The sequence below is a fragment of the Nycticebus coucang genome, chromosome 1 (genome assembly GCF_027406575.1).
Source record: "Nycticebus coucang isolate mNycCou1 chromosome 1, mNycCou1.pri, whole genome shotgun sequence".
NCBI classification, from domain to species: Eukaryota; Metazoa; Chordata; class Mammalia; order Primates; family Lorisidae; genus Nycticebus; species Nycticebus coucang.
The window spans coordinates 130475556-130502389 of record NC_069780.1 but is presented as its reverse complement, the minus strand read 5'-3'; the positions used below and the strand labels follow the sequence as shown (position 1 = coordinate 130502389).

At 42.0% G+C, this 26834-nt stretch overlaps 1 protein-coding gene and 1 non-coding gene across 2 annotated transcripts in view; both read left to right on the top strand.

Moving 5' to 3' along the window:
- The first annotated feature begins 20453 nt into the window (after nucleotides 1–20453).
- Nucleotides 20454–26834, top strand: part of SCAMP1 (secretory carrier membrane protein 1) — a 124367-nt gene continuing 117986 nt past the window's right edge. Inside the window, exon 1 of the mRNA XM_053587936.1 lies at nucleotides 20454–20676. Within this exon, the coding sequence (XP_053443911.1) occupies nucleotides 20620–20676 (57 nt within the window). The 5' untranslated portion in view covers nucleotides 20454–20619. The remainder of the gene's footprint in view (nucleotides 20677–26834) is intronic.
- On the top strand, nucleotides 24368–24475 carry LOC128592579 (U6 spliceosomal RNA). Its single transcript, XR_008381936.1, has one exon. It is a non-coding gene; the product is annotated as a U6 spliceosomal RNA (small nuclear RNA).

Sequence of the window (26834 nt, the reverse complement as noted above, 5' to 3'; positions counted from 1 at the left end):
TGCCCACCACTATGCCGGGCTACTTTTTGTTGCAGTTTGGCCGGAGCTGGGTATGAACCCACCACTCTCGGTATATGGGGCAGGCGCCCTACTCCCTGAGCCACAGGCACCACCCAACTGTAAAATTTTTAAAAAGTTATTTCATAACATTTGTAAACATTAATGTATTAGAAAAGAGAAAAACATGTGCTTTTTAAGAAATTATGTTTTTATGGTTTTTGTCTTGGCAATGGTTCTTTATAAAGACTGACAAAATAGACATATTATGGTCAAAGTTGTTCTTTCACAGACAAACTAGCCCACATCTAGGGCTTTACATAATCTACACTACTATAATTTTTCTCCTAATATAATGCTTAATAGTCAGTAGTTTGTGCTTGATAACATTCCTGCTTCACGCACACATACACGTTGAGTAATCCATACAATATCCATGTGCCTATATTTTCAGCTATCTCTACAGTGGAGGTATATTATGAGTATTTCTACCGCAGAATTAATTAAATAGAATATTGTCAGGAAAAAAAGACGTACATTTTGAAATAGAAAATACAAACATGCTACTCGCCGTAACTAGGGTTTCTGGACTTTGGATTGATTCTCTGTGGGACTAGGTCGGAGCCCAGGACGCAGATTGAAAGTACAAGCTTACAAGAGGCGAGGCTCACTGGAGATGCAGGAGAGCCCGGAACAATTTTTGCAGTGCCTATTTATGGAGGGGATAACAGGTGTGAAGAGTGCTAAGTAATAACATACAGGAGCTACGTGTTTAAAGGCCACAAAAAGGAAACACCTTTCTCCACAGGTCCCACAATAAAGTACCATAAGATGTGTAAGGTTTAACACCTGCTCACTATCGAGTAACCGATCTTATCTCATTCCAGAATACTGAGTTCCTTGGGGCTTGCCTCCAAGTTACAAGATTTCTCTAGGCTTGCCAGGAAAATGTCTTGCTCTCAGCGTTTCCTCTGATGTGTTAAGAATCCGTGACTATCGGGCGGTGCCTGTGGCTCAAGGAGTAGGGCGCCAGTCCCACATGCCGGAGGTGGCGGGTTCAAACCCAGCCCCGGCCAAAAAATCACACACACAAAAAAGAATCTGTGACTGTCCTTGGAAGCATGATGTTTATTCCCCCACAGGACTAACTGATCCTCTGGTCAACTAAACCACAAAAGAATTCAACCCACCAAGACTAGACAGGAAGATAAACCACACACCAGTGTAATTGTTGCCTCAGGAAAACTGTTGAAACTTGAAACCTATTTGGTGGTAAGGAGTTTCTGCATTCACAGAAGCTGGAATTTGTATTTGAGCTTGCATTCAATCTCTTGTTTGTTCTCCATGTGGCTACTTTGGTGAACTTTAAAAATCACGTTGTTATAAACAAGTACTTGGCCATTGTTTTTATGGATTCCCTGAACCAAAAGCAGATGTTTCTTTTTTTTTTTATTTTAATTTCTTAATTTTTGAGACCGAGTCTCACTCTGTTGCCCAGGTCAGAGTGCCTCAGTGTCATCATAGCTCTCAGTAACCTCAAACTCCTGGGATTAAGCCATCTTTCGGCCTCAGCCCCCCAAGTAGCTGGGACTACTGGTGTCTGCCACAATAACTGGCTTTTTTTTTCTACTTTTACAAGAAGATGGGTGGGGTGTAGGAGAGGAATCTCATTCTTGCTCAGGCTTGGTCTCAACTCCTGAGCTCAAGGGGTCTTCCTGCCTCAGCCTCCCAGAGTCCTAGGATTACAGGCATGAGCCTCTGAGCCTGGTCCAAAGTAGATATTTCTGATTGAGTTGTTAAATTTTACCTAGCAATGTGCATTGTATTATGTCTTTTTAGAATAAGGCCACCATACAATGGGGGAAAGAAATCTTTCTACTAACTCAGAAAGAATTGTTTTTGAGAGATGAATTTGTTTTTATTCAGTGATTTCCTCACAGGAAATCATGAGAGTAGACTCATGCCAGAGAGGACACCCCACGTCTCATTTCTTCCTCCCTACGTACTGAAAGAAAGACGGTCAAATGAAACTGTACTGGATTGTGGCAGCCTGCTATAGCCTGGATGGCTATTGTCTCACTTTCAACACCATTTATACCCGAAGGAGCCTGAGTTAGGGAAATGTACTGTCAACTGCTGGGTTTAGTTTGTATAGGTTATGGGACCAAAGTATCCCCGGGAATGGAGGTGGGGAAATCTCTCTTGAAGAAGACGGTAGGATCAGGCTAGGTACGGTGGCTCACACCTGTAATCCTAGCGCTCTGGGAGGCTGAGGTCAGTGGATTGCCTGAGCTCACAGGTTTGAGACCAGCCTGAGCAAGAGTGAGACCCTGTCTCTAAAAATAGCCAGGCATTGTGGTGGGTGCCTGTAGTTCCAGCTACTTGGGAGGCGAGGCAAGAGGATTGCTTGAGCCCAAGAGGAGATGGAGGTTGCTGTGAGCTATGATACCACAACACTCTACCAAGGGCATACAGTGAGACGCTGTCTTAAAAAGAGAAAAAAGAGGGCAGTGCCTGTGGCTAAAAGGTGTAGGGCGCCGGCCCCAAATGCCAGAGGTGGTGGGTTCAAACCCAGCCCCAGCCAAAAACTGCAAAAAAAAAAAAAAAAGAGAGAGAGAAAATTGTCAATTTTCTAGAGGAAGAACTGACGAAGGCCTTGGATGAGGGAAAGGGAGGACTTCATCATCTTTCATGGTTGGTAGCAGTGGGAACTGCCTGGCTAAGGAGAATGTCCTAGAAATACATGCCTGTGGAAGGGAAGATGGCTTAGGTTACTGGTGACATACTAGGGGTTTAAACAGAAAAGGGCAGGGGAGGAGCAGTGATCCTCAGTGAAAGGCATTGGCTAACTGACTCCAGGACAAATATCTAAATTCCCATTTTATATATTTTTTCTTCTTTTTTGTTTTAATTCCTCTTTAACAATTTAAAGTTAAAATTTAAGTCCAGTGTTATCTAAGTTGTGAGGAAATAAGAAAAGGACCTGTGAGTGTGAGTTTCCCCCATCGCCTTCTTCCCTGAAGTCAACTTGGTGGTAGTTGTCAGAAAATAGAGTGGGTATCATGGCAGAGCAGAGGGTGTTTGTCACATTCCAGGCAATAGCTGAAGGGCAAGAGGATGCTATTGCCAAGGTGAGATGCCTTCTCCACAGTGTTCAAAGTGGGAAGAAATGGGTTAAGGGGAGGGAGATATTCTGATATTGTGAATGGGACTCACTATCTAGCCACTAGTATTTCAGTTCCAGTCAGTCAGTCACATAGAAAGAGTCATTCAGGCCAGTCAGGATCACGTGGCATTTAAATCGTAGTAGCTTGTGATACTTTATAACTACCACAGAAAATTCAACTGAAGGAATAAATTACCTATGGTTAATAGCTTATAATAAAATAATGACATTATTATTGTCTCAAAAATGTCTTATATTGAGAAAGAATAGACAAGAACAGAAAATTGAGCTTTGTAATACTAAAAGAAAACCAGATTCGGGCGGCGCCTGTGGCTCAGTGAGCAGGGCGCCGGCCCCATATACCGAGGGTGGCGGGTTCAAACCCAGCCCCGGCCAAACTGCAACAACAACAACAACAAAAAAATAGCCAGGCGTTGTGGCGGGCACCTGTAGTCCCAGCTACTCGGGAGTCTGAGGCAGGAGAATCACCTAAGCCCAGGAGTTGGAGGTTGCTGTGAGCTGTGTGACGCCACGGCACTCTACCGAGGGCCATAAAGTAAGACTCTGTCTCTACAAAAAAAAAAAAGAAAAAAAGAAAACCAGATTTAAAATGAAGGCAGCCTTCTTCCTATGTAATTTTTTCCTGTAATCTCTTTGATAAGATTGGAGGGATTCTCTGGCCACTAAGACAATGGATGTTGTAGATATTGTTTGGAGTCTTTTTTTTAATGGGCCAAAGGTACAAATTTCTTCTGTTTCCTAGGAAAAATTCTAGAACACTCCAGATTATTAATAATCTAGTATATTATCTGTGATTTTTTTTTGGCATGCCAGCTATGATTGCTGCTTAGTATTCCTAAATTCATGCTGAGAGAATTTTTTGCTTACTACAGTAGTACTGTGGGAAACTTAACTTGATTTACAAAGCACTGTAGGTCTTCAAAAGCACAAACATTTTATGAATCTAATTGGAGATGAACAAAGAGGTGAGTGTACATACTAAAAAAAGGTATATGTTTTTTGTGTGTTCATTATCAGCTTTGTCATAAAAATGTTGCAGGGAAGTTACTGCATATATATTAAAAAATCTGCAAATTTTAATAATTGCCACTTCTATTTTGATTAGTAGAATATTGCAATTTGTTTGGGTCTAATTATGAATTTCACATGATCACAACAAATTATTTGTGTATTGAATGCTCTACAGCTATTTTAACAAGCTAGAATAGGGGTTGGCAAACTATGGCCTGAGGGCCAAATTTGGTCACATCTATTTGTTTCCATATTATCAGTGTGCCAGAATTAGTCAAACTGCAAAGTTTAAGGCCACAGTCTCCAAGACTGTTCCCATTCCAACACAAACTGCAGGTTTGGGAGATTCCCAAAACCAGACTAAGGTTTGATAATTTGCTAAAAGGAATAACAGAACTTACTGAAAGTTATTATACTGATGGTTATAGTTTATTATAGGGAAGTGATACAAATTAAAATTGTCCAAAGGAAGAGACAAATAGAACATTGTCTGGGAGAGTTCCAAATGTGTTTTATTTCCCTCTGCCGTGGAGAAAGATCCATTGACCTTGTGGCATCATTGTATGACAAAACAGATGGGGTATTATCACCAGGAAGTTCACTTGAGCTTTGATGTCCACAGTTTTTAGTTGAAGTTTCATTCTGTCATCCTAGTTGACGGAGTGAGTACACAAAGCCCCCATCCTAAATCACTTGGTTGGTCTCTCTGGCTCTGCCAGTTTCCAGTTTAAACAAAGACAGTCCTATTAATTATGACATAGATTACCTTCCAGAAGCATTCTGTACCTGTCAATCAAAAATAAATTGCTTAGGGCGGTGCCTGTGGCTCAGTGAGTAGGGCGCCGGCCCCATATGCTGAGGGTGGCGGGTTCAAACCCAGCCCTGGCCAAACTGCAACAAAAAAAATAGCCGGGCGTTGTGGTGGACACCTGTAGTCCCTGCTGCTCGGGAGGCTGAGGCAAGAGAATCACGTAAGCCCAGGAGTTAGAGGTTGCTGTGAGCCGTGTAACGCCACGGCACTCTACCTGAGGGTGGTACAGTGAGACTCTGTCTCTACAAAAAAAAAAAAAGAAAGAAAGAAAGAAAATACACAAATTTATAAAAAACAAATAAATAAATAAATAAATTGCTTGCTAGGGTTGAATTTAAAGCTCTGATTTTGTTTTGTTTTTGAAAAGAGCCAATAGTATTGAGTTAACATATCATCAATAAACTTTTACTGAGGGCTTCCTTTAAGCAAGGTAACTGCCAGGTACACCATTCTCTAAACTTTCACCTGTCTGTTCCAAACCATGCAGGAGTAAAAAGGTGATTTACAAGCTAAGGACCAGAATTATTTGAATCAAAGCATAAAGTCAATTTTTTCCACTGTGGGACCCAAATCTTTAGATTTGGGGGGCTTTATACCAATTAAGTCAAAACCAAATCATATTCTTTCTCCTGAACTTATTTTTCAGTTGTAAAAATAATGGATGGTAAATAAATAAAAAGAAATTCAAGTAGATAAAATAGTCTATTGACTTATCTTATTTTCTACTTTTACGTTTTTAAGGTGAAGTTGTACCCTTACTTTTTATACTATAGATCCTACCTTTTTCCACTCACTATTGTAATTATTTGTTCATGTTATTACACATTATTTTAAAATATCATTTTAATAGTTATATAATAATCCATGTATAGATTTTGTATTATTGATCTAACCACTCAATCATAGTTATATATATATATATTTTTTTTTTTTTTTTTGGAGACAGAGCTTCACTTTGTCACCCTCGGTAGAGTGCTGTGGTATCACAGCTCACAGCAACCTCAAACTCTTGGGCTTAAGTGATTCTCTTGCCTCAGCCTCCCAAGTAGCTGGGACTACAGGCACCTGCCACAATGCCCGGCTATTTTTGTTGTTTTTGTTCTTGTAGTTGTCATTGTTGTTTGGCAGGCCCGGGCTGGGTTTGAACCCACCAGCTCTGGTGTATGTGGCTGGTACCCTAGCTTCTGAGCTATAGGCGCCAAGCCAGTTTTCTATATTTTTCTGAAATAATGTTTTTGTTTGTTTTTGGAGTAATACAACAGAATGTTATTTGAAAATCTTTTTTCTCTGGCTCGGCACCTGTAGCTCAAGCGGCTAACGTCCCAGCCACATACCCCAGAGCTAGAAGATTCAAATCGAGCCCAGGCCTGCCAAACAACAATGACAACTATAACCAAAAAAATGGCTAGGCCTTGTGGTGGGTACCTGTAGTCCCAGCTACTTGGGAAGCTGAGGCAAGAGAATCGCTTAAGCCCAGGAGTTGGAAGTTGCTGTGAGCTGTGATGTCACAGCACTCTACCCAGGGCGACAGCTTGAGGCTCTGTCTCAAAAAAAAAAAAAAGACAGAAAATACTTTTGTCAAATTTATGCAAGCTGATAAAGTAATCCAGGACCTTTCTTTTATTTATTTATTTTTTTTGAGACAGAGTCTCATTACATTGCCCTCAGTAGAGTGCAGTGGCATCACTGAGAGCTTGAGGCTCTGTCTCAAAAAAAAAAAAAGACAGAAAATACTTTTGTCAAATTTATGCAAGCTGATAAAGTAATCCAGGACCTTTCTTTTATTTATTTATTTTTTTTGAGACAGAGTCTCATTACATTGCCCTCAGTAGAGTGCAGTGGCATCACAGCTCACAGGAACCTCAAACTCTTGGGCTTAAGCGATTCTCTTGCCTCAGCCTCCCAAGTAGCTGAGACTACAGGCGCCTGCCACAATGCCCAGCTGGTTTTGGTTGCAGTTGTCATTGTTGTTTAGCAGGCCTGGGCTGGATTCAAACCCACCAGCCTTGGTGTATGTGGCTGGTGCCCTAACCACTGTTATGGGAGCCAAACCTAGGACCTAGTTTGAAAAATTTTTTAATATAATTTTTTAATATAATTTTTTCTATCATGACAAATGCTAACAAATATTTAATACTAGGTCTTTGTGACAGTTAATTTTAGGTGTCAGCCTCACTGGATGGAAAGATGTCTAGATACCTGGTGAAGCATTGTTTCTGGGTATGCCTACTGAGGGTAATTTGCGAAGAAATTGGCAAGTGATTCTATAGACTGCCCCTCGAAGATCCCCTCTCAGTGTGGACATCTGCCATTGATTGGCTGAAGGCCCAGAAGTAACACAAAGGAGAAGGAAAGGTGACTTCTTCCTCTTTCTCTCTCTCTGTCTCTGTCTTTCTGTCTCTTCTGGAGTGCAGCACCCTCTCCTCCTGCCCTTGGAGAGCTCCAGGTTCTTCACCTGCTGGACTCTGGAACTTTGACCAGTCGGCTCCTGGGTCTCTTGGTCTGAGAATGCTGTCGTCAGCTTCCCTGGTTCTTGGGCCTTCTGACTCAGACTGAGCCACACTACCAGCTTCTCTGGTTTTCCAGCTTGCAGACCGTCTGCTGTGGGACTTCTCAGCCTCTGTGATCATGTGAGCCGGTTCTCCTAATAAATCCTTTTTCATGCATCTGTATATCCCATCGGTTCTGTCTCTCTGGAGCACTGTGACTAATACAGTCTTATATGTGTGTTTAATGGAATCAGGTTCCCAGAAACTTTGCACTTGAGAAAGAAACAAACCCCATATTGTTTAGTGAGTCAGTGAAACTTGTCTCAGCTGGTGTGCTTTGGCTCGTGATGGGTAGTCACACGGTTAGAGATTAAAGGAAGCCTTTTAGGATTCTGCTACCCAGAAAGCAGGAAGTGTGGTTTTCCTCTTCTTTTTCATGTTCTTTAATACATCATAATTGTACCTATTTATAGGGTACATGTGATATTTTGATAACATGCTTACAATGTATAATGATCGAATCATGGTCATTAGGATATCCATCCCTGTAAACCTTTATCATTTCTTCATATTGGAAATATGTGAAATCTTTTCTTCTAGTTATTTTGATATATACAATAAATTGTTGTTAACTCTAGTCACCGTGCCCTACTGTGCTATTGTAATCTCGGCTCTGCCCCCTCCCTGGTAGCCGGGTGCTTCACCTTCTCCTCTGGATATGACTTTCTTCTGAATGTTCTATCTAATTTGACCACCCTCTTCTTCCACCTCAAGCACCTGATATGGCCTCTCCCCTCAGCCCTGCTGCTCAACCTAGTCCCTTCTCTCCAGTCTGTAATATTGGCAAAGTTATTCATTATGAAGTGAGGTAATTATTATTATTACTATCATTATTATTATTATTATTTTGAGACAGAGTCTCAAGCTGTCGCCCTGGGTAGAGTGTCATGGTGTCATAGCTCATAGCAACCTCCAACTCAGCTCAAGTGATCCCGTTGCCTCAGTTTTTCTATTTTTAGTAGAGACGGAGGTCTTGCTTTTGCTCAGGCTGGTCTTGAACTCATGAGCTCAAGCAATCTGCCCACCTCAGCCTCCCAGAGTTCTGGGATTACAGGTGTGAACCACTGCACCTGGCTGGAGTGAGGTAATTCTTCACTCACGTGAGGCAGAGCTATCTGTTCTCAGTTCCTCAGTGTGTTTCAAAATTCTTTATTTATCTTTCCCTCTATGAAGGCTTTTCTCTCCCTAGGTCTTTGGCATGAGCTTCTGAGGCCTGGACGGGAAGGCAGTCTGAGTGAAGCATGGAACAGTGTGTTCAGAACTGTCTTCCCTCTCAGACGTCAGCCCCTGTCCACAGAACAGGCCTCTCCATTCCCTCTCTGCCACCAAGTTCTTTTCCCTACCAGGCATGTTGTTGGAGGGAATAAAGGAAGAGTTTCCAGTCCTCAGGGGTCTGAAGGCTAGAGCCGCCCTAAAGGCTGGCTGACAGCTTTTCACTGTCCCCTGCCCCATGATGTTCCTCGGCCCTCTTCAAGTTCCGCTCTGGTGAGCCTGTCTGCTGTCTACCTTGACGAGTTTAGACTTGGCTCAGTTCTCGACTTCTTAGCTCGAGTAAATGTTCTGGACTCTTACTCCGTTCATTTAGAAATTATTGAACTTGATTATTTTCCTGTTAACATTAATTTTTAAAACCTAACATCACTAAATCTCCATTGAGTTTATTTTTCAAATTCATTTGCATACCAAATTACAATTTAATCAGAAAACTGGTCTGATACCCTTGTGAAAATGTGATTAATTTCTTCGAACTTGCCCCCCAAAATTGATGTTTTCTGCTTTTATTTTGTGATCACTGATCTTTCAGTGCCATTTGTGGTGAAAAGTAAGTTACAAAGTGTGTTGTAATTTGATTTTTTTTTTTTTTTCGGTTTTTGGCCGAGGCTAGATTTGAACCCACCATCTCTGGTATATGGGACCAGCGCCCTACTCCTTGAGCCACAGGTGCCACCCATAATTTGATTTTTTTTTTTTTGAAACAGAGTCTCACTATATCACCCTGGTAGAGTGCCGTAGTATCATAGCTCACAGCAACCTCAAAGTCTTGGGCTTAAGCGATTCTCTTGCCTCAGCCTCCCAAGTAGCTGGGACTACAGGCGCCTGCCACAACACCTGGCTATGTAATTTAATATTTTGTACAGAAATTTTATTTTCCTTAAACATCTTTTAAGAAAATGTAATATGCTATGATAAAATAGAGCATTATATAACCAAAATTCAGAACTGATGGTTAAAAACTACTATCAACACCAGCCTCAACAAGCATGAGACCCCCTCTCTACTAAAAAATAGAAAAACTAGCTGGGCATTGTGGAGGTGCCTGTAGTCCCAACTGCTCAGGAGGCTGAGGCAGGAGCACCAGTTGAGCTGAAGAGTTTGAGGTTGCTGTGAGCTATAATGATGCCACAACATTCTACTGAGGACAACAAAGTGAGACTCTGTCTCAAAAAAACCCCAAAACTATTATTAACAGAGCAAGTTGTGAAAAGAGGTTAGAAAAGTCATTAGGTGAGTGCAAACCTAAGGTGAAAGAAATGTCTTTAGTCTTAACTGCATTGTTCTATCCATCTATCCATCCATCATCCACTCATATAATAATAAATCAGCTTCTACATTATATCAGATACTATGCTGGGTATCAAAGATGTGAACATGAGGTGTGAGCCCCAGAGGTATATGTGTATGGTCTAAATGGGGACAGAGATATGTCAGGAGGTGTAGCAGCACTGTTTGTGCACAACACATTTCTTTGGCCACCTCCGACCTTGGCTGCAGCTGTGGTAGGTGGTCAGTACTGGTGCACATGAATGGCTTCTCATTACTAGTTCCTTAGCTTTTCTTTTTTAGGGCTTTCCCTGAAGCTACTCGATTTCTGTGTGTAAGAGAGAGAGATTTATACCCCTGAGGGGGAAAATCTGAACTAAAGAGGGACAAGAGTTGGTGGATAAATGCCCCTGCTTCCTCATGCTTCACAGGACAATTCTAAGGAACGTTCTACATGGTTCCTCAGCAGATCCCACTGGCATTAAGCCTCCCTCACCCACAGTTGTAACCTTTGTAATTCTTCTTTTATTGTCTTTCCTTCTCTATCTTTCCCATTCTCCCCTTTCTCACTCTGGTTTGCTGGGAACACCACCCAAATAAACTACGGGTACCCACACTCCTTATCACTTACACCCAAGGTCCTGCTTTTGGCAAAACCTTCTTGAATCACCAATATAGGATAAGAATTTCCATAGATGATAAAGATAGATACAGAGTTCTCTGGTTCTACAGAAGAAAGAGCAACTAGTTTATTGGGCAGGCGTTGCCAGGAAAGACGATAGGCCAATTGCAGGAGCCAAAGAAAGAGTGAAATTTGAGATTGACATATGAATTGCCTTAACTATAGCTCAAGGTGAGATATATAGCCTGGACTGACCTAGCGGAGCCTAATCTGCATACACCCTGTTACTTGGGTTAGTTATATTGGCCTAAGGCCTTTTAGGCCTTCTGGAAGGATCAAAAATGACAAGACAAGTTGGAGCTAAGGTCTAGCTCTACGACTAAACAACTTTTAGAACAGAAAATAGTAATAGGTCTATGCCTTCCTTGACCAGGGAAGATGATTTGAGGTGGGAGAATGTCCAGGTTCCTAGGGTTAGCTTAGTGACAATGGTTGTGACCGGGGATAAAAGGACAGTTTGCTTGCAACAATAGTTTTTTTTTTTTTAATCTCCATCTTTTTATGGCTGCATAATATTCCATGGTATACATGTACCACAATTGGTTAATCCATTCATGAGTCAGTGGGTACTTGGGCTGCTTCCATGACTTGGCAATTATGAACTGGGCTATCATAAACATTCTGGTGTAAATATCTGTGTTGTAAAATGATTTTTGTTCATCTGGCTATATACCTAGTAGAGCAATTGTGTGCGGTAGCTTTTTACTATCTACTAAACAAACTCCCAAGGGAACTTGTACCAAGTTCTATGAGATCATAACTGTGAAAATTTGAAGAGAACATGCAAAAGAAAAGTTGTAACCCATCAAAGCATTGTAAAAATCTAAAATAATGACACACTCCCCATGGGAGACTGATATCCCTGCAGAACACAATGCCTTGGATAATAAAGAATATGAGATTTGAACAGCTCCATGCTGGTGTTCATGGAAAGAACAACGTCTGCCTTCATCTCTAGAGCCTCAGGTCATGGTGAGAAGTAGACACAACCATAGAAGTTCCCAAGGCCACAAATGGAGGCCAGCAGCTGGTCAGGTGAAAGGAGGTGATTCAGTGGAGGGAGATGAGAGAACCAGAGACTGTGGGGATAGTTACTCACATCCCTGTCACTTGGTCCCCAGGCAGCTAGTAGCTGCACGCTGGGGAAGCATGGGTGACAGGGATGTGCTTAAAGAACAAACAAGATTATGTTGCAAAATTCAAAAAACAACAACATAGAACTCTCTATGTAGGTCGTATAGGAAAGCCTAATACAAAATGCAAGGGCAAACAACATAAAACCCCAGATATGGCTCTATTTTGCATAATATTCCTAAAATAATCCCTAATATTTACTTCGCTTTTCTGAGTTCCCATTTTCTCATCTGTAAATTGGAGATAATAATATGTAGTACTTAAAAAGTATTTTGTTATACAAGAAAACATCTGTTACACCTCCAGTATTTCAATGCTTGACACATGCCAGGCATTTAAGAAATTTCAGTTGTCGGGCGGCGCCTGTGGCTCAGTCGGTAAGGCGCCGGCCCCATATACTGAGGGTGGCGGGTTCAAACCCGGCCCTGGCCAAACTACAACCAAAAAATAGCCGGGCGTTGTGGCGGGTGCCTGTAGTCCCAGCTACTTGGGAGACTGAGGCAAGAGAATCACTTAAGCCCAGGAGTTGGAGGTTGCTGTGAGCTGTGTGAGGCCACAGCACTCTACCGAGGGCCATAAAGTGAGACTCTGTCTTTACAAAAAAAAAAAAAAAGAAGGAAATTTCAGTTGTCTCTGTACTCTCCTAACGTATCATAGTGAGGGGTAATAGCCATTCTAAACATACCCGATTTTTTAAAAAAAATTCTTGGGTGGCGCCTGTGGCTCAAAGGAGTAGGGCGCCGGCCCCATATGCTGAAGGTGGCAGGTTCAAAACCAGCCCCGGCCCCCCCCCAAAAAAAAAATTCTCAGCATTAAAGTAGAAAAGGAGAACCTGAAAGTAATCTTTCTTTCCTTTAAAGAGCTAAAATCAGATTTGGGTGTATTTCTTTTGGGAGATCAGAAAATGGGTTAGATTACTAAGATTATTTTCTCTCTTTACAAGAGTTCCCTGAAGATTTATGGCTAATAGGCAATTTAAGAATTGTGAACTGTCCCTACTCTGAAGAACTTTTTGAAGTTGCATCAACATTAGGTGATATCAAGCATGGTTGTAAAATTTACAGTTAATTAAAAAAAGTTTTCTGAAAATGTATCCAGATAAAAATAGCAGTCATTCTCTTTTGTCTCATTAGACACAACCAAGTAGATGAAAATGAGTTTTCAAAGTAGTCACAGGACTGTAATACTTAATTTCAGAGTGGTAAACACCTCCTTGATATTTCAGTGTGTATAATGCACACCATATATACACACATGTGCAACATCTTTCTAGCTTGTAAAATCAGAATAATTTCACATAAAATTCTTATGCAGACCATTCCAGGAAATAACATGAGCTTTACTGAATGTCTCTGTCCCTTCTAAATACATATGTTGAAAATTAATCTCTAATATGATAGCTTTCAGAGATTGGAATTGTAGGAGATGATCGGGTCATGAGGATAGATTGGGCCCTTAGAAAAGAGGCCCAAGGGAGCTTGTTTGCTCCCCAATCTCCAGAACTGTGAGCATTAACTTTGTTTATAAATTTCCCAGCCTACCATATTTTGTTATAACATCTCAAACAGACTAAAACCATTTTTGGATCTCATTGACTCATACCATTTGAAATGCTCCCATGGTGTTTCTATGAAATCATTATATAGAATTCAGAATTTCAGTCCAGAAGATCTTATTATAATGATTGCACAATTCTCTTTATGTCGACTACTAAAATTGTTGCTCTTGAGCTTATATTTGGGCTTCCTCGGACTAAAGATTTTAAGTGGCAATCCCTTTTATAAGCTAAGACACAATTGTTTGTTGTGTACATACTTTAAGCAGGATACTGTGGTAGGCCCTGTGAGGAAGGGATATAAAAATGAAATTTCTTTCTGTCACCAGAAGCTCACATCATGGAGAGAGGGACAGACACATTCATTCGTTCACAGATAGTAATTGAAAGCTCACCATAATCACTGGGCATGTAGTGGTGACTTTATATTCATAGGAGATGGGTCTATTATGAATTCTACAACAAAGATACAAGATTGTTTCATACGCTATAGTTATAGGAGAGACAAATTTGGATTGTGAACATATAGGAAGTATCTGTATTGGATGTGTCATTTGAAATTAGCCATGAAGGATTGACTAGACTTTGGTAAGTGGAAACTGAGTGGGAGGACATTCTTGGTGGAAGAAATTGTGTATTGCATGTATCAGTAAACCAAATATACACTTATTTTTGTTATGTTTGCTGTGTTCCTGTACTACAAAATGTTTGTATACAATGAATTATAAAAGAATGCCACTCTGATGCAATTCTCTGGGGAATATTCAGACCATTCATCCTCTTGAACAATATACGATCATACAGTAACACAGCTGGTGGGCTTTGGTTGACTTAGGTGGCGAGTTTGGACAGCCGTGAGCTAGATGAAGGGTGGTGGTGTGAATCTATGGCTTGCTAAGGATTGGCTCATTGAGTTGAAGATAACAGTTCAACTTAGCAAAGCACCTGGTGAGAAAGGAAGCATTCCTCTTCCCTTGCTCCTGATGTGTCTCCCACAGGGGATGTGGGCTGGTGAAAGCTCTTCTATCATGTGCTCTCTTACATTTGTGCTTTTGCTCAAGGTTTTTGGCCCAACAGATGTGCTCCTTTGTCCTTGCTGTGCTTTATGCCGGTGTCAGCAGGCCTTGAAGTGTCATCAGCCTTCCTTTTCTGTGAAGCCTCCCCAGCTCACTTCAGCCCACAACCACCCCTTTGGAAGGCCTCTTTTGCCTATTGTCTTTGCTTACACTGCTTTTTTTTTTGCTTACACTGCTTTTATTTCACCTTTATTTTTAACTCTTGAGTTATTCTTCAATTAATTTCTTGAGTCCTTAATTATCCCTTAATCATAATAGTTACTATTTTTTTTTAATTTTTAAATTTTTTTTAGGGGGGGGGTCTTACTTTTGCTCAGGCTGGTCTTGAACTCCTGAGCTCAAGCAATCCATCTGCCTTGGCCTCCCAGAGTGCTAGGATTACAGGTGTGAGCCACCACACTCAGCCATAATAGTTCCTATTTATTGAGCATTCTCTGGGCCTTTTAGGAAGTTTTCTGGAGCAGGCTCTACTCCTACATATGGTTTGCTCTTTTATCCACATCATCTAACATGGATACCACTTAGTAGTTGCTCAAGATATACTTGAATGATGGACTTGCATGGAAACTCTGGTCAGAGAGGTGAGCCAACGTGATTAAGATCACACAGCTGATTTCGTGGTAGGGCTGGGTTGAGAAACTAGTTTAGATTCTTCTTTGTTCTATCAAATTTAAGAGGCAGCACTAGGAAAATGAACTGTTGCAACAAACGAGGCTTTCTCTATGCTGACCTTCTCTCAATTGCACACGTAACATTTCTTCTTTCTACGTGAAATTGTTACTTATCAAACCCATCAATTTAATATCTGAAATGTGAGTCAAGAGACCAGAGTTCTGGTCCCAGTTCTCCTAATTACTTCCTTGGTGAGTGAAGCAAATGGTTCAACCTGTACTAACTCCATGAGAAAGGCCAAGGTTCCTTTCAGCTGTCACATCCTGTAATTCTAAATGTCATGAAAGCTGATGCATTCGTAAGCTCACTGCTGGGAATTGGCCCTGCCTAGTCTTATGTTGAAATCTGATCATCACTGTTGAAGGTGGGGCCTGGTGGGAGGTGTTTGGCTTGTGGCAGCAATCCTTCATGAATGGCTTTTCTTTCTTTTTTTTTTTTTTTTGCTGTTTTTGGCCGGGGTTGGGTTTGAACCCACCACCTCCGGTATGTGGGGCCGGCGCCCTACTCCTTTGAGCCATAGGTGCCGCCCACTCTCATGAGAATGAGTTCACTCTCTCAGTTCTCCGGAACTGGTTGTTGAAAAAAATCCTGGCACCTCTGTGCTCTCTTTCTTCCTTTTTGCTTTGCGTGTGACCTCTGCATACCAGCTCCCCTTTACCCTCCTGACAAGTGGAAGCAGCCTGAAGCCCTCACCAGAAAAAGCAGTTGCTAGTGCCATGCTTTTTGTACAGTCTGTAGAACCATGACCCCAATAAACATCTTTATAAATTACCTTACCCAGGGTTATCCCTTTATAGCAATACAGACTAAGACACTCATCTATCAACTCTATTTCTGAATATCCTTGTATCAGTGTTCTTGAAGTCGCATTACAGTTGGGTTTCAAGGCAGCTTCCTGGCACCTAAACCGTTGGGGTTTCATTTCTTGGCACACTTAGTTGAAAACGACCAGACACCCCCGAAATAAGGCAAACATAAAACAAAGTTTATTGGGAAACAGTTTTATAGAATAAGAGCAACACATAGAGCAAAATATGTTCGCCATGGACAGCATACAAGCCTCATTGTTGGAAAAAGGAAAAGAGGCAAAGGTTATGGCCGGCAGTTCTCTTTTATACCACCTGGGTTGCGCCTAACCTCATGGTTCAGAGGTCACCTTGGAGCCAGACTCTTACTGCTCATGTGGACGTTCCATGAATCTCTCAGAGCCCATTTGGGCTTGTGGACTACAATGTAGATGTAAACTAATAACAGGATTGTCAGTCTTAAGGCTGTTCCAGGCAGGGCACGGAACAGCCTGTAATCCCAGCACTCTGGGAGGCTGAGGCAGGTGGATTGCCCTGAGCTCACAGGTGAGACCAGCATAAGCAAAAGCGAGACCCCCTAAAAATAGCTGGGTGTGGGCAGCTCTGTGGCTCAAAGGAGTAAGGTGCCAGCCCCATATGCCAGAAGTGGTGGGTTCAAACCTAGCCCTGGCCAAAAACTGCAAAAAAAAAAAAAAAAAAATAGCCGGGTGTTGGGGTGGGTCCCAGCTACTTGACAGATGGAGGCAAGAAATCACTGGAGCCCAAGGGTTGGAGGTTGCTGTGAGCTATGATGCCACCGTACTCTACTGAGGGCAACAAAGTGAGACAATGTCTCAAAAAAAAGGCCAGGCGTGGTGGCTCACGCCTGTAGTCCCAGCGCTGTGGGAGGCTGAGGCGGGTGGATTGCCTGAGCTCAGAGGTTCGAGACCAGAATGAGCAGCAGTGAGCCAGAGTAAGACCCCGTCTCTACTAACAACATCAAAAACAGCCAGACGTTGTGGTGGGCGTCTGTAATCCCAGCTACTGGGGAGGCAATGGGAAAGAACATCGCCAGAGGAAGAAGAAAATGAACAACAAAAAAAGAGTACTTCAAACGAAGAAGGATGAACAAGCAAGCTGAAATTAAAAAAAAAAAAGGCTGTTTCGGGTCACCTTTAAGTCTCTTGTAACTATTGCCAGGCTACAGTCTTTTACATTCTTTTGCATGTGGCACTGTTGTAATTGGTAGATTGGCAGGATGTTCCCTCCTCCCTTGGTTTGAGCAATCATTTAGGACAAAGTTAAGGCAGGTGGCACCAAGATGAAGGCTTGAGAGCCATTCCTAAGAACCTAACATTACCACTATCAAAATCACCTGGATGTCCTTTAATATGATTTTGCAGTTGTTAAAAAATTGAATTAACCATATGGTTGTTGATCTAAAGGGATTTCCATTAGGCTGTGCTTCCCTTTTCAAGAGGAAATGATCTGGTAAAAACCAGTGAAAATGCTTTCTAAAACTTATCTCACTCTTTTTGGAAACTGAGGCCTGCATGCCTGCCACCCTTGTAGTTGGGAGGGGCAGGGGAATGTCTTCTTTTCTTTGTACAGAAAATGGTTGAGCTAAACTGTCAAGAGATGGAGGCTGAGAGCCTCGCCAGTGAAGGCCTGGGTGGGCATCTCGGTTGGAGGTCACAGCTTTGGTGCAGAGATGGGGTGATTTGAAACATTAACTGCAAATTAAACAACAATAGCCTAGAACTGAGGGCCCTCACTTCAAAAGCTCTGGTTTTCTGTTTACGTACAGGAAATTTGGTTATTTGGGACTAAAGCCCCCCTTTTTTATTGCTTTGCAAGCACAGTAATAAACTTCTCTTTTTTCTCCTCAGACTACTTGTTCTTCCGATGCAGCCTCAAGGAGGACAAGTGCTGAGCTTTCAGTAACATAGTCACTGTACACACAAAAAGTGATATTTATGTGGCATACTGAGCTAAGAAACTTTATATTGTCTCTGCCAATGCACTTCTCACTGAGAAACTCTATCACGTATCACTGAGAAAAATAAGCACAGAAAAATATGCATATGATTCCATTTTTTCAAGACAATGCCTAACACAGTATTAGACTATATGTCTACCTGAATGTGTTTTCATATGACTATGTATTACTTTATATAAATGTATAGATATATAATAATGTATGAATATTGGAAAAATGTACTAGATTGTTAATGTACGGGAAGAGGGAAGACAAAAAATTTTTTTAAAAAGTGGATAAACCAGTTATGTATGCTATGAATCTATTTATTGCATTAATAGAAAATAATGTATTTATATACATAAAGACAGGTAAAAGATAAAAACTGCAGAGCCAGGTCCCCATCTCTGATCCCTTAATCTTAAGGATAGGAGGTATGAAAAGGTGGGTGTCTATATTCTTTACAAGTATTCCAAGTGATTCTGTAACAATGACATCTATAAACCTTTGCATTAGGTGCTAATATCATTAGCTGTAAACAGAGCATAGTTGGAAATTTCCATCCTGCAATGCAGATTCAGCTGATCCTCATAGTCTTGGAACATAGTAGATGCATAATAAGTAGCTGTTGATTATTTGAGTCATTTGGAGGACAAATGGAGGGAGTTAGGGCAGATCAATTGGGCAAGGTCAAACTCTGGAGAGATGATGTAAACCATGTAAGAACAATGGGCGTGGGTTCTTGCTATTTTCAGGCATTCCATTAGTATTTGTTAGGCACTAAATAAACATGCAAGACACTTCTCTATCTTGTCTCATTTAATCCCTACCCTTCATAGACTCAGATGAAGGTAGTAGCAAAAGTGGTAACCGACTTGGGATTCAAACAGAATTGGGACACACACACTGAACACTAAGTTATAGACTAGGCACTGGGCAACAGCTGAAGTTACAACAACTGTAAGCATTAAATAGGCTGCTGGCTCTTCCCCTATCTGGAATCTTACAGTTCTGTCATGATCATCCCCATCTGTTGTCACTTATTAGTTGACCTCTCAGTTGGTCACCCAGAAAGCAGCTGCTTTGCCATGTATTCTAATCTGGGTATAGTCCCAGGGAGAGTTTAGCAAATGTATTTTTGCCTATGTTTCTCTTAGTATTTTCACAGTGGTGAGAAAGTATCATTTCCTACATGACTTTACAATAGTACAAGGCCCTCAAAAGCCAAGGAAGACCAAATCTAGACCTCTTCAATTCTTAGATACCCACAAAGTCAAAATAATTCTGAGTCTTCCTCGCTTCATCTGTGCTTTTCTGTTAGGACAGAAGGAAAACGCAAACGGGGTGAGTGGTGCCATCTCAATAAGTTCAGGGGCCGGGCAAGGAACGGTGAAATTAACTTCTTACATACTTTTTTTTTTTTTAATCTCATCCTTGTTGGGGAAGAAAATAGGAAAAATTCAAAAGTATATTTTGCATCCAAATACTCAAAGGTAAACAAAAAATGAATACATTTTTGTCTTTCATCAACATTAACTTGAGGACCTTGATCTCAGGACTGGTGCATTTAAAGGAAAACAAGGCCGATGGACCTTTTATTTCTAGGCAAGGGTTCCTTGTCCGAGGGTACCCTTCTCATCTGTCAGTCTGAGCTGGAGAAAGGAGGGGGCTTTTTACAGAAGCTGAAGCAAGCTTTAGTTTCAAGGTCCCAGGAAGTTAAGTTTCTACAAATCTTAAGAGCTGAGTCACCAGGAGGAAGACTTTGCAGGAGTGTTCTTTGGCTCCTGTGAGAAGATTTTTGTTCAGACCTTACTTTTCCCAGTGCGACCCCTCCTCATTATGTCCGAAGAGGTAGCCATTTCACAGATTCTGGAAGATGGGAGCCAGGGCCGTACCCTGGTACTGAATCTCATCTCCTCCCAAACCTCCTTGGAACAAGTCCTGATCCACAGCGCCAAGGATGTTATCCGCGATTTAGCAGCAACTTTGAGAGGCTGGCCCGGAATCTGGGAGTCCGGGATTCCCAGGTGAACTTGGGTGGGAAGCCCCTGCCCCCTCGTTACTCCAGCAGATGCCAGCCGACGTTGCTCTACAGCCCCACGTGGTTGCGTGGTTTAATAGCCGCACCCCCCCAACCCCCCACCCCTGGCCAGGTGTGTACAGGGCGCCACCCAAGCTGCCTCCCAACCTGGCTAGGGCACTCATTGTGCGTCTTTCTTTCTCACAAAATGCCACCTCTTCCCTAAGTCACGCTCGGTCTCAGCCGATTTCAGGTCCAAGTTAGAACAATGGAGTCCCACCGGACGCAGCGCTCCTCCGGACGCGGACTCTGCCGCCAGCTGTGGGAGCTCGGGGCGCATCACCTCCGCTCCGGCTTCCCGGCTCCCTGGCTCCCTCCGCGGTCGTAGCCAAAGCCCGGAGCGTGGGATCCAGGTCCGGAGGAACAGGACGGGAACGCGAGCCGCGGCCGGGAGCCTGTCGCACCGGGCATGCTCAGTGGCGCGTCCGGCTGGGTGGCCCCGAGAGCTGCACCCGGATCTGTTCGGCGGCGGCGGCGACGTGAGCGCGCAGGGGGGCGGCGGCCTCGCCTTGTCTCTCTCTTCACGCCGGGGTCGGGTGAGTGACGCCAAGCGCCAGAGAGATGTCGGATTTCGACAGTAACCCATTTGCGGACCCGGATCTCAACAACCCCTTCAAGGTGAGCTTCGACCCCCGCATCTCCCGCCGCCGCGCCGCGCCGTTGTTTGTGAGAACAGACGAGTTCCTTCGCGCCCGCTGCGTCCGCCGCTCGGCTCCCCCTTGGCGGACCGGAGAGGGGCGCGGGGCCGCGGTACCCCGTTTGGGGTCGCGCCCCGGCCCCACGCGTCACCCGTTTGGGGTGGGACGTTCCTACCTCCGCGTCAGGCTGCTCTTCCCTGTGTCCCCGACTGGTGGGGGTCGCGCTCTCACCCGGGAGTGGGCCGTGCGCCCGGAGGGGTCCCGGCCTGCCCCTCGGGCGCGGGGAGAGCGACAACCCGGGGCAGGTGGAGTCGTGGCTGGCCGGGCTGAGGGCTGAGAGGTGGCAGAGCGGGGCCCGCCCTGGGGAGGGGTTGTTATGGGGACCCGAGGTGGCGGAGGCGATGGGCTGCGTGGGGTGATGGCAGAGGGCGGAGGAGGAGAAGGGGTGAGGGCACCAAGTACGCTGCAATTTACAAAAAAGGTTGTGCTTATTTTTTAAACTTGTGTTGCACGAAATACCATCAGCGGCGCTGTCATCGCCCCTCTCTCGGTTAGGCTGAGGTTGTGGGTATCAATATCAAAAGAGAAGTCGAAAATAAACATATCTGGAAAACAATAGTGCACGTGGGCTTCTTCCTACCTAACTGTTCCCAGCAAGGTAAACCGTGGAATATTTTCCAGGCTCCTAGTGCGTCACCAGTTCTTGGTGCTGTATGAGGATTCCATTTCCTACTTGAGCTGCTTTCCTTCTTGAGGTCGACCTTATTATCAACCCCAGCGGGTGCAGAAACCGCAAAGGAAGGTGGCAGAGGTGTTCATAATCTGCACTTAAATTAATGGAACACCCAAATAGCTCTTTTTAAAAAAGTGCTCTGGATTTTATAACTGTTTAAGAGTAATTTGTTTCCAGCCAACTTTGTTGGTTAAAGTTGTTTCTTAATCTCTCTTGGCCAAGTGAAATAGTAACTTCAGTTTAGCGTCATACAAAATGAAAACAGTAACTAACTTGTCACCCAAGTGTCACTTCTGGCTTGTAGCGTTTACATCTCTTATTACATATTACATCTCTTAGCATCCTGGAAGAGTAAACATATTCCAGTTTTATAAAATGCCTGGTAATTTCATGGAGGATTATTTCAATGAAATGATCTTGATTATTGACAACTCTATTCGGTTTGAGGAAATGTAGAATAGGCTCAGTCACAATTTCATTGTTCCTAATGTCACTTAAGAAAATTTTGTACAACTGGCTTGTAACTCTAAGGTTTTTACAAATGATATAGTTGCCTTTAAAGGAGAATATTTTTCCACAAAGTTGTGTTTCAGTTATTGAACTTGCATGTGTAGAAAATCAGGTTATTTTTATATTTATTTTTTTGAGACAGCGTCTTACTGGGATTGAGTGCTGTGGCATCATCATAGCTCACAGCAATCACAAACTCCTGGGCTCAGGTGATCCTCATGCCTCAGCTTTCCCTGTCGCTGGTACTTCAGGTGCCTGCCACTACTGGCTAATTTTTTCTATTTTAGGAGGGACGGGGTCTCTTGCTCAGGCTAGTCTTCAACTCTTCTCAAGCAGTCCACCCTCCTTAGCCTCCTAGAGTGCTAGGATCACAGGCCTGAGCCATCGAGGCTGGCCAAAATCAGGTTATTTTTAAATCATAGATTTCTAAAGAGATATTTCATAAATTGCTAAATGAGTTAAAGTATTTTAAAGGTATAACAGGGTAACATCAGGAACCTTTGGATTTTTTCCTAATTTGGGTAATTCATTGAAACTTATTTAGCATCTGACAATTTGGCTGTTTCTGTTTGGTCATTCTTTTTCATGGCTCATTTCTTATAAGCTGATTCTCTTGTTAGGGCAAGACATTGTCTTCTTAGCTTTGACTGCCTTTTGTGACATCAAATGTTGCCATGACATTTTCCTCTTCTGACATTTATGAGGTTGCTGTAGTAATTCGAAACCCAAAAGTAGTTTTAAGTGCTCATTCGTTGTGGAGTAAAATTTTAAACCTTTTTTATAAGTGGATGCACTCAAAGGACAGTGATTATTCAAGATCCTTTATAAAGGGATGGATCGTTTAGGTCTAAGGAAGACTTGATTGCACACACATGCCTGCTTATCTTGCTGTTCCACACTGTCAATGAGTCTGATCCTTTACCTTTCCATCTGTGTCCTGCTGCCCTTCCTCTTTTCACAAAAAAAAGCTTCACATCTATACTGTATTTTTGTCTTCTTTCTACTTTTGCTTTCTTTTATGCAAATGTGTATAACATTTCTGATACTCTTTTTTTGTTGTTGTTGTTTGTTTGGTTGCAGTTCAGCCGGGGCTGGGTTCGAACCCGCCACCCTCAGTATATGGGGCTGGCGCCCTACTCTCTGAGCCACAGGTGCTGCCCTGATACTCTAACTTAAATATAAAAGTTTCCTAGACTCATCTTTGGGTTACCTTCTGATCTTCTTTCTTTTCAAATCTGTTCTTATTTTCAGGTATATAATATATCACATTTGGTAACCATGACAATTTCTTTTTTATTAAATTCTATTTAGTTTCTATTGCTTGTTTTGTTCTTTAATAGTTCTTTTCCATTATTTTTATCTTGGGAATACTTTTGCAAGCATCTTTATTTGAGGCATGTCATGGAAATAGTTTCTGAGTATAATCTCTTTAGATTAATATAACCACAGTGATTTACTTTATTGTAAAAATTATTTGTCAGTTTCAACTTTTTTTAAGCTGCTTTATTCTGGTGGTTATGCTAGGCTTAGTAAATGTTTTTGTTTTTTTTTAGACAGTTTCACTCTGTCTCACTGGGTAGACTGCCATGGCATCATAGCTCATTGCAACCTCCAGCTCTTAGGCTCAAGTGATCTTGCCTCAGCCTCCCAAGTAGCTGGGTCTATAGGAGCCCACTACAATGTCTGGCTATGTTTAGAGACAGGGTCTCCCTCTTGCTTCAGGCTGGCCTGAAACTCCTGAGTTTAGGTGATCCACCTGTCTGGGCCTCCCAGAGTGCTAGGATTGCAGGCGTGAGCCGTAGTGAATGGTTTTATGCAATTTGGTTTTCTTTGTGCATTAAGAAACTTGAATAACTGTCATTCTGTAGTAATCCAGAGAAAATAGACTATTAATTACATGGAAGTTTCTGAGAATCCACTTCTGAATTGTTAAAATGTGATTTTAAAAGTAGAGAGGAAAAGTATTTTCTACATAGTCAATATTCATTTACTGAATAATTGCTGTATGTTCCTGTTCTTCTGTTCAGTTTATTCATTCCACAGATACCGAAGAAATACATGTATCCTTATGGATATTAGTCTAATATGGAGACAGACATGTTTGGAAACTGAAGTAAAAGTTCAGTGACCAGTAGACGTAGAAATACAGGTTCTTACAAGTCTATATAAGACTATATGATTAAGTGCCAGAATGAGTGCAGTTTGTTTATAGGAGGGAGAAATTAATAAGTTGTCAGAAAATGTTCATGCCTTCTAATATGCTTTTGCATATTAATATGATTATTGAATTAGAAAGTTCATTATGGAAAAACATTTAACTTAATGTAACTTAAAATTTGAGAAGAGTCAAGATTTCAGAGTTGAGAAGTTTAAATTTTAAAATGTATTTAGTCAGATGTCTTTTCGTGGATTAAGGAAACAAAGCCCAGAGCTCACTTTAGCAGCACATACACTAAAATTGGACACGATGCAGAGAAGATTAGCTTGGCCCCAGCACAAGGACGACACGCAAATTCGTGAAGTGTTCCATATTTAAATTTCTTTAAAATCAGTGACTGTTTCATTAAAAACAATAAAAAACAAAGAGGCTAACTTGCTCATCTGTCTTATGCCCATTTATAGGTAGTGTAAAACTGGCATTAGAACTTAGATCTCCTGATCTTTCATTGCTGCTCGCACTGTATATCCTTCCTGGATGCATTTTTGACACCAAAATTCTTGCTTTGTTTTTGAAACTTAGAGTTTAAGCTCTTGTGCTTGTGGAGAGGCAGCAGAAGGTAAGATTGAAAAGTTCTGACCCAAGAATTAAAGACCTGGGTTGGATCCTGATTTTGTCACTAACTGGCTGCAAGACCTTGGAAAATTACTTAACCTCTTTAAGCCTCAGTTTACTACTATTTTTTTTTTTTTAATTTCACATCGATGTGAGGGTACCAACAATTAGGTTACAATGTTTGCATTTGTTAGGAAGAATCCCTGTTGTGGTTTTTATCCTGTACCCAAAAGGCATGCCATATACCCTTATATGGACGCAATGTAGCATTCACTGTTCTGTAAAAGAGTAGTAAGGCCAGGCACAGTGGCACACAACAGTAATCCTAACACTCTGGAAGGCCAAGGCAGGTGAATTGCGTCAGCTCAGGAGTTAAAGACAGCCTGAGCAACAGGAAGACCCTGTCTCTATTACAAATAGAAAAAGTAGTCTGGTGTTGTGATGGGCACCTGTAGTCCCAGCTATTTAGGAGGCTGAGACAAGAGGATTGTGTGAGCCCAAGAATTTGAGGAGATTGTGAGTTATCACACCATGGCACTCTACCCATGATGACAGAGTAAGACTCTGTCTCAAAAATAAATGAAAAGGATGTTGCATTTTTCATAGGGTTGTTAATAGGATTAGGTGATGATACATTTAGCATGTAATAAAGTACTCAATGTGTGGTGGCTTTGAAAGGTACAAGTTTTTCATATTAACATTTAATTATGTTAATGAGTATTCTCAGTTAAAAAGTTGGTAAAATTACTGTTTCTTTTGGGTCTTCTGGAGGTCTAGGAGAAGCTGTTTGGCTGATCATAGTAAAGGAATCAAGGCTAAAAATAAGCCTAGCTGATCCTGTTAGATTAGATGAAGGCTGTCTGAATTCTGATGCTTTGTTAATGCACATAGTTGTTTCATGATAAAAGGACTCTATATTAAAATTGAGCAGTGTTCAATTTTTTTGGTCTCAAAAATGAATTCTACTCTATTTAAATAATCTTTTAGAAATGGCCTAAAATTCAGCATCCTCGCTTATGTTATTAACTCATGGTAATTTTAGTGGCATTCTAAAAGTTTAATTGAAGTTGAAAATTAAAAAGCTTGTCATTAAAAAGTGACCCATAATTCAAGTATGTTATTCATTTATCTTAGTTTGGGCTACGATAACAAAATACAGTATCTTACACTGGGTAATTTATAAACAATAGAAACTTACTGCTTCCCATTCCAGAGACTTGAAAGTCCAAGTTCAAAGTGCCAGGAGATTCAGTGTCTAATGAAAGCCTATTCCTTCTGTTTGTCCTCACACGATGGAAGGGGATGGCAGTGCTCTGGGACCTCATTTATAAGTGTTTTAATCTCATTCTTTGGAGCAGAGCGCTCATGACCTAATCACTTCTGAAAGGCTCCATCTTCTAATATCATCCTCGTGATTAATCGTCAACGTGTGATTGTTGAGGGAACACAAACATTATCAAAGCACCATTTGTATTTGTTGTTTTTGAGTCTTGAGATTATATGGCACTAGGAAGAGATTCCTAGGATGTCCTTTGTGATGCTTAACACTTTGAAAACTTTATCTTTTTTTTTTTTTTTTTTTTTGTAGAGACAGAGTCTCACTGTACCGCCCTCGGGTAGAGTGCTGTGGCGTCACACGGCTCACAGCAACCTCTAACTCTTGGGCTTACGCGATTCTCTTGCCTCAGCCTCCCGAGCAGCTGGGACTACAGGCGCCCGCCACAACGCCCGGGTATTTTTTGGTTGCAGTTTGGCCGGGGCTGGGTTTGAACCCGCCACCCTCGGCATATGGGGCTGGCGCCCTACTCACTGAGCCACAGGCGCCACCCTGAAAACTTTATCTTTTAATGTTAATCTAGGACATAGTAATTGCAGTTTATAGTTTGTGGTATAACATTCATGTTAGCTGCATGAGTTTCTGCGCTCTCTCTTTTTTTAGGTTAGTATTTTTTTTTTTTTTTTGAGATGGAGTCTCACTTGTCGTCTTTGGTAGAGTGCCATGGCATCATAGCTTGCAGCAAACTCAAAATCCTGGGCTTAAGCAGTTGTCTTGCCTCAGCCTCCCAAGTAGCTGGGACTACAGACACCTGCCCCAACCCTCAGCTATTTTTAGAGACAAGGT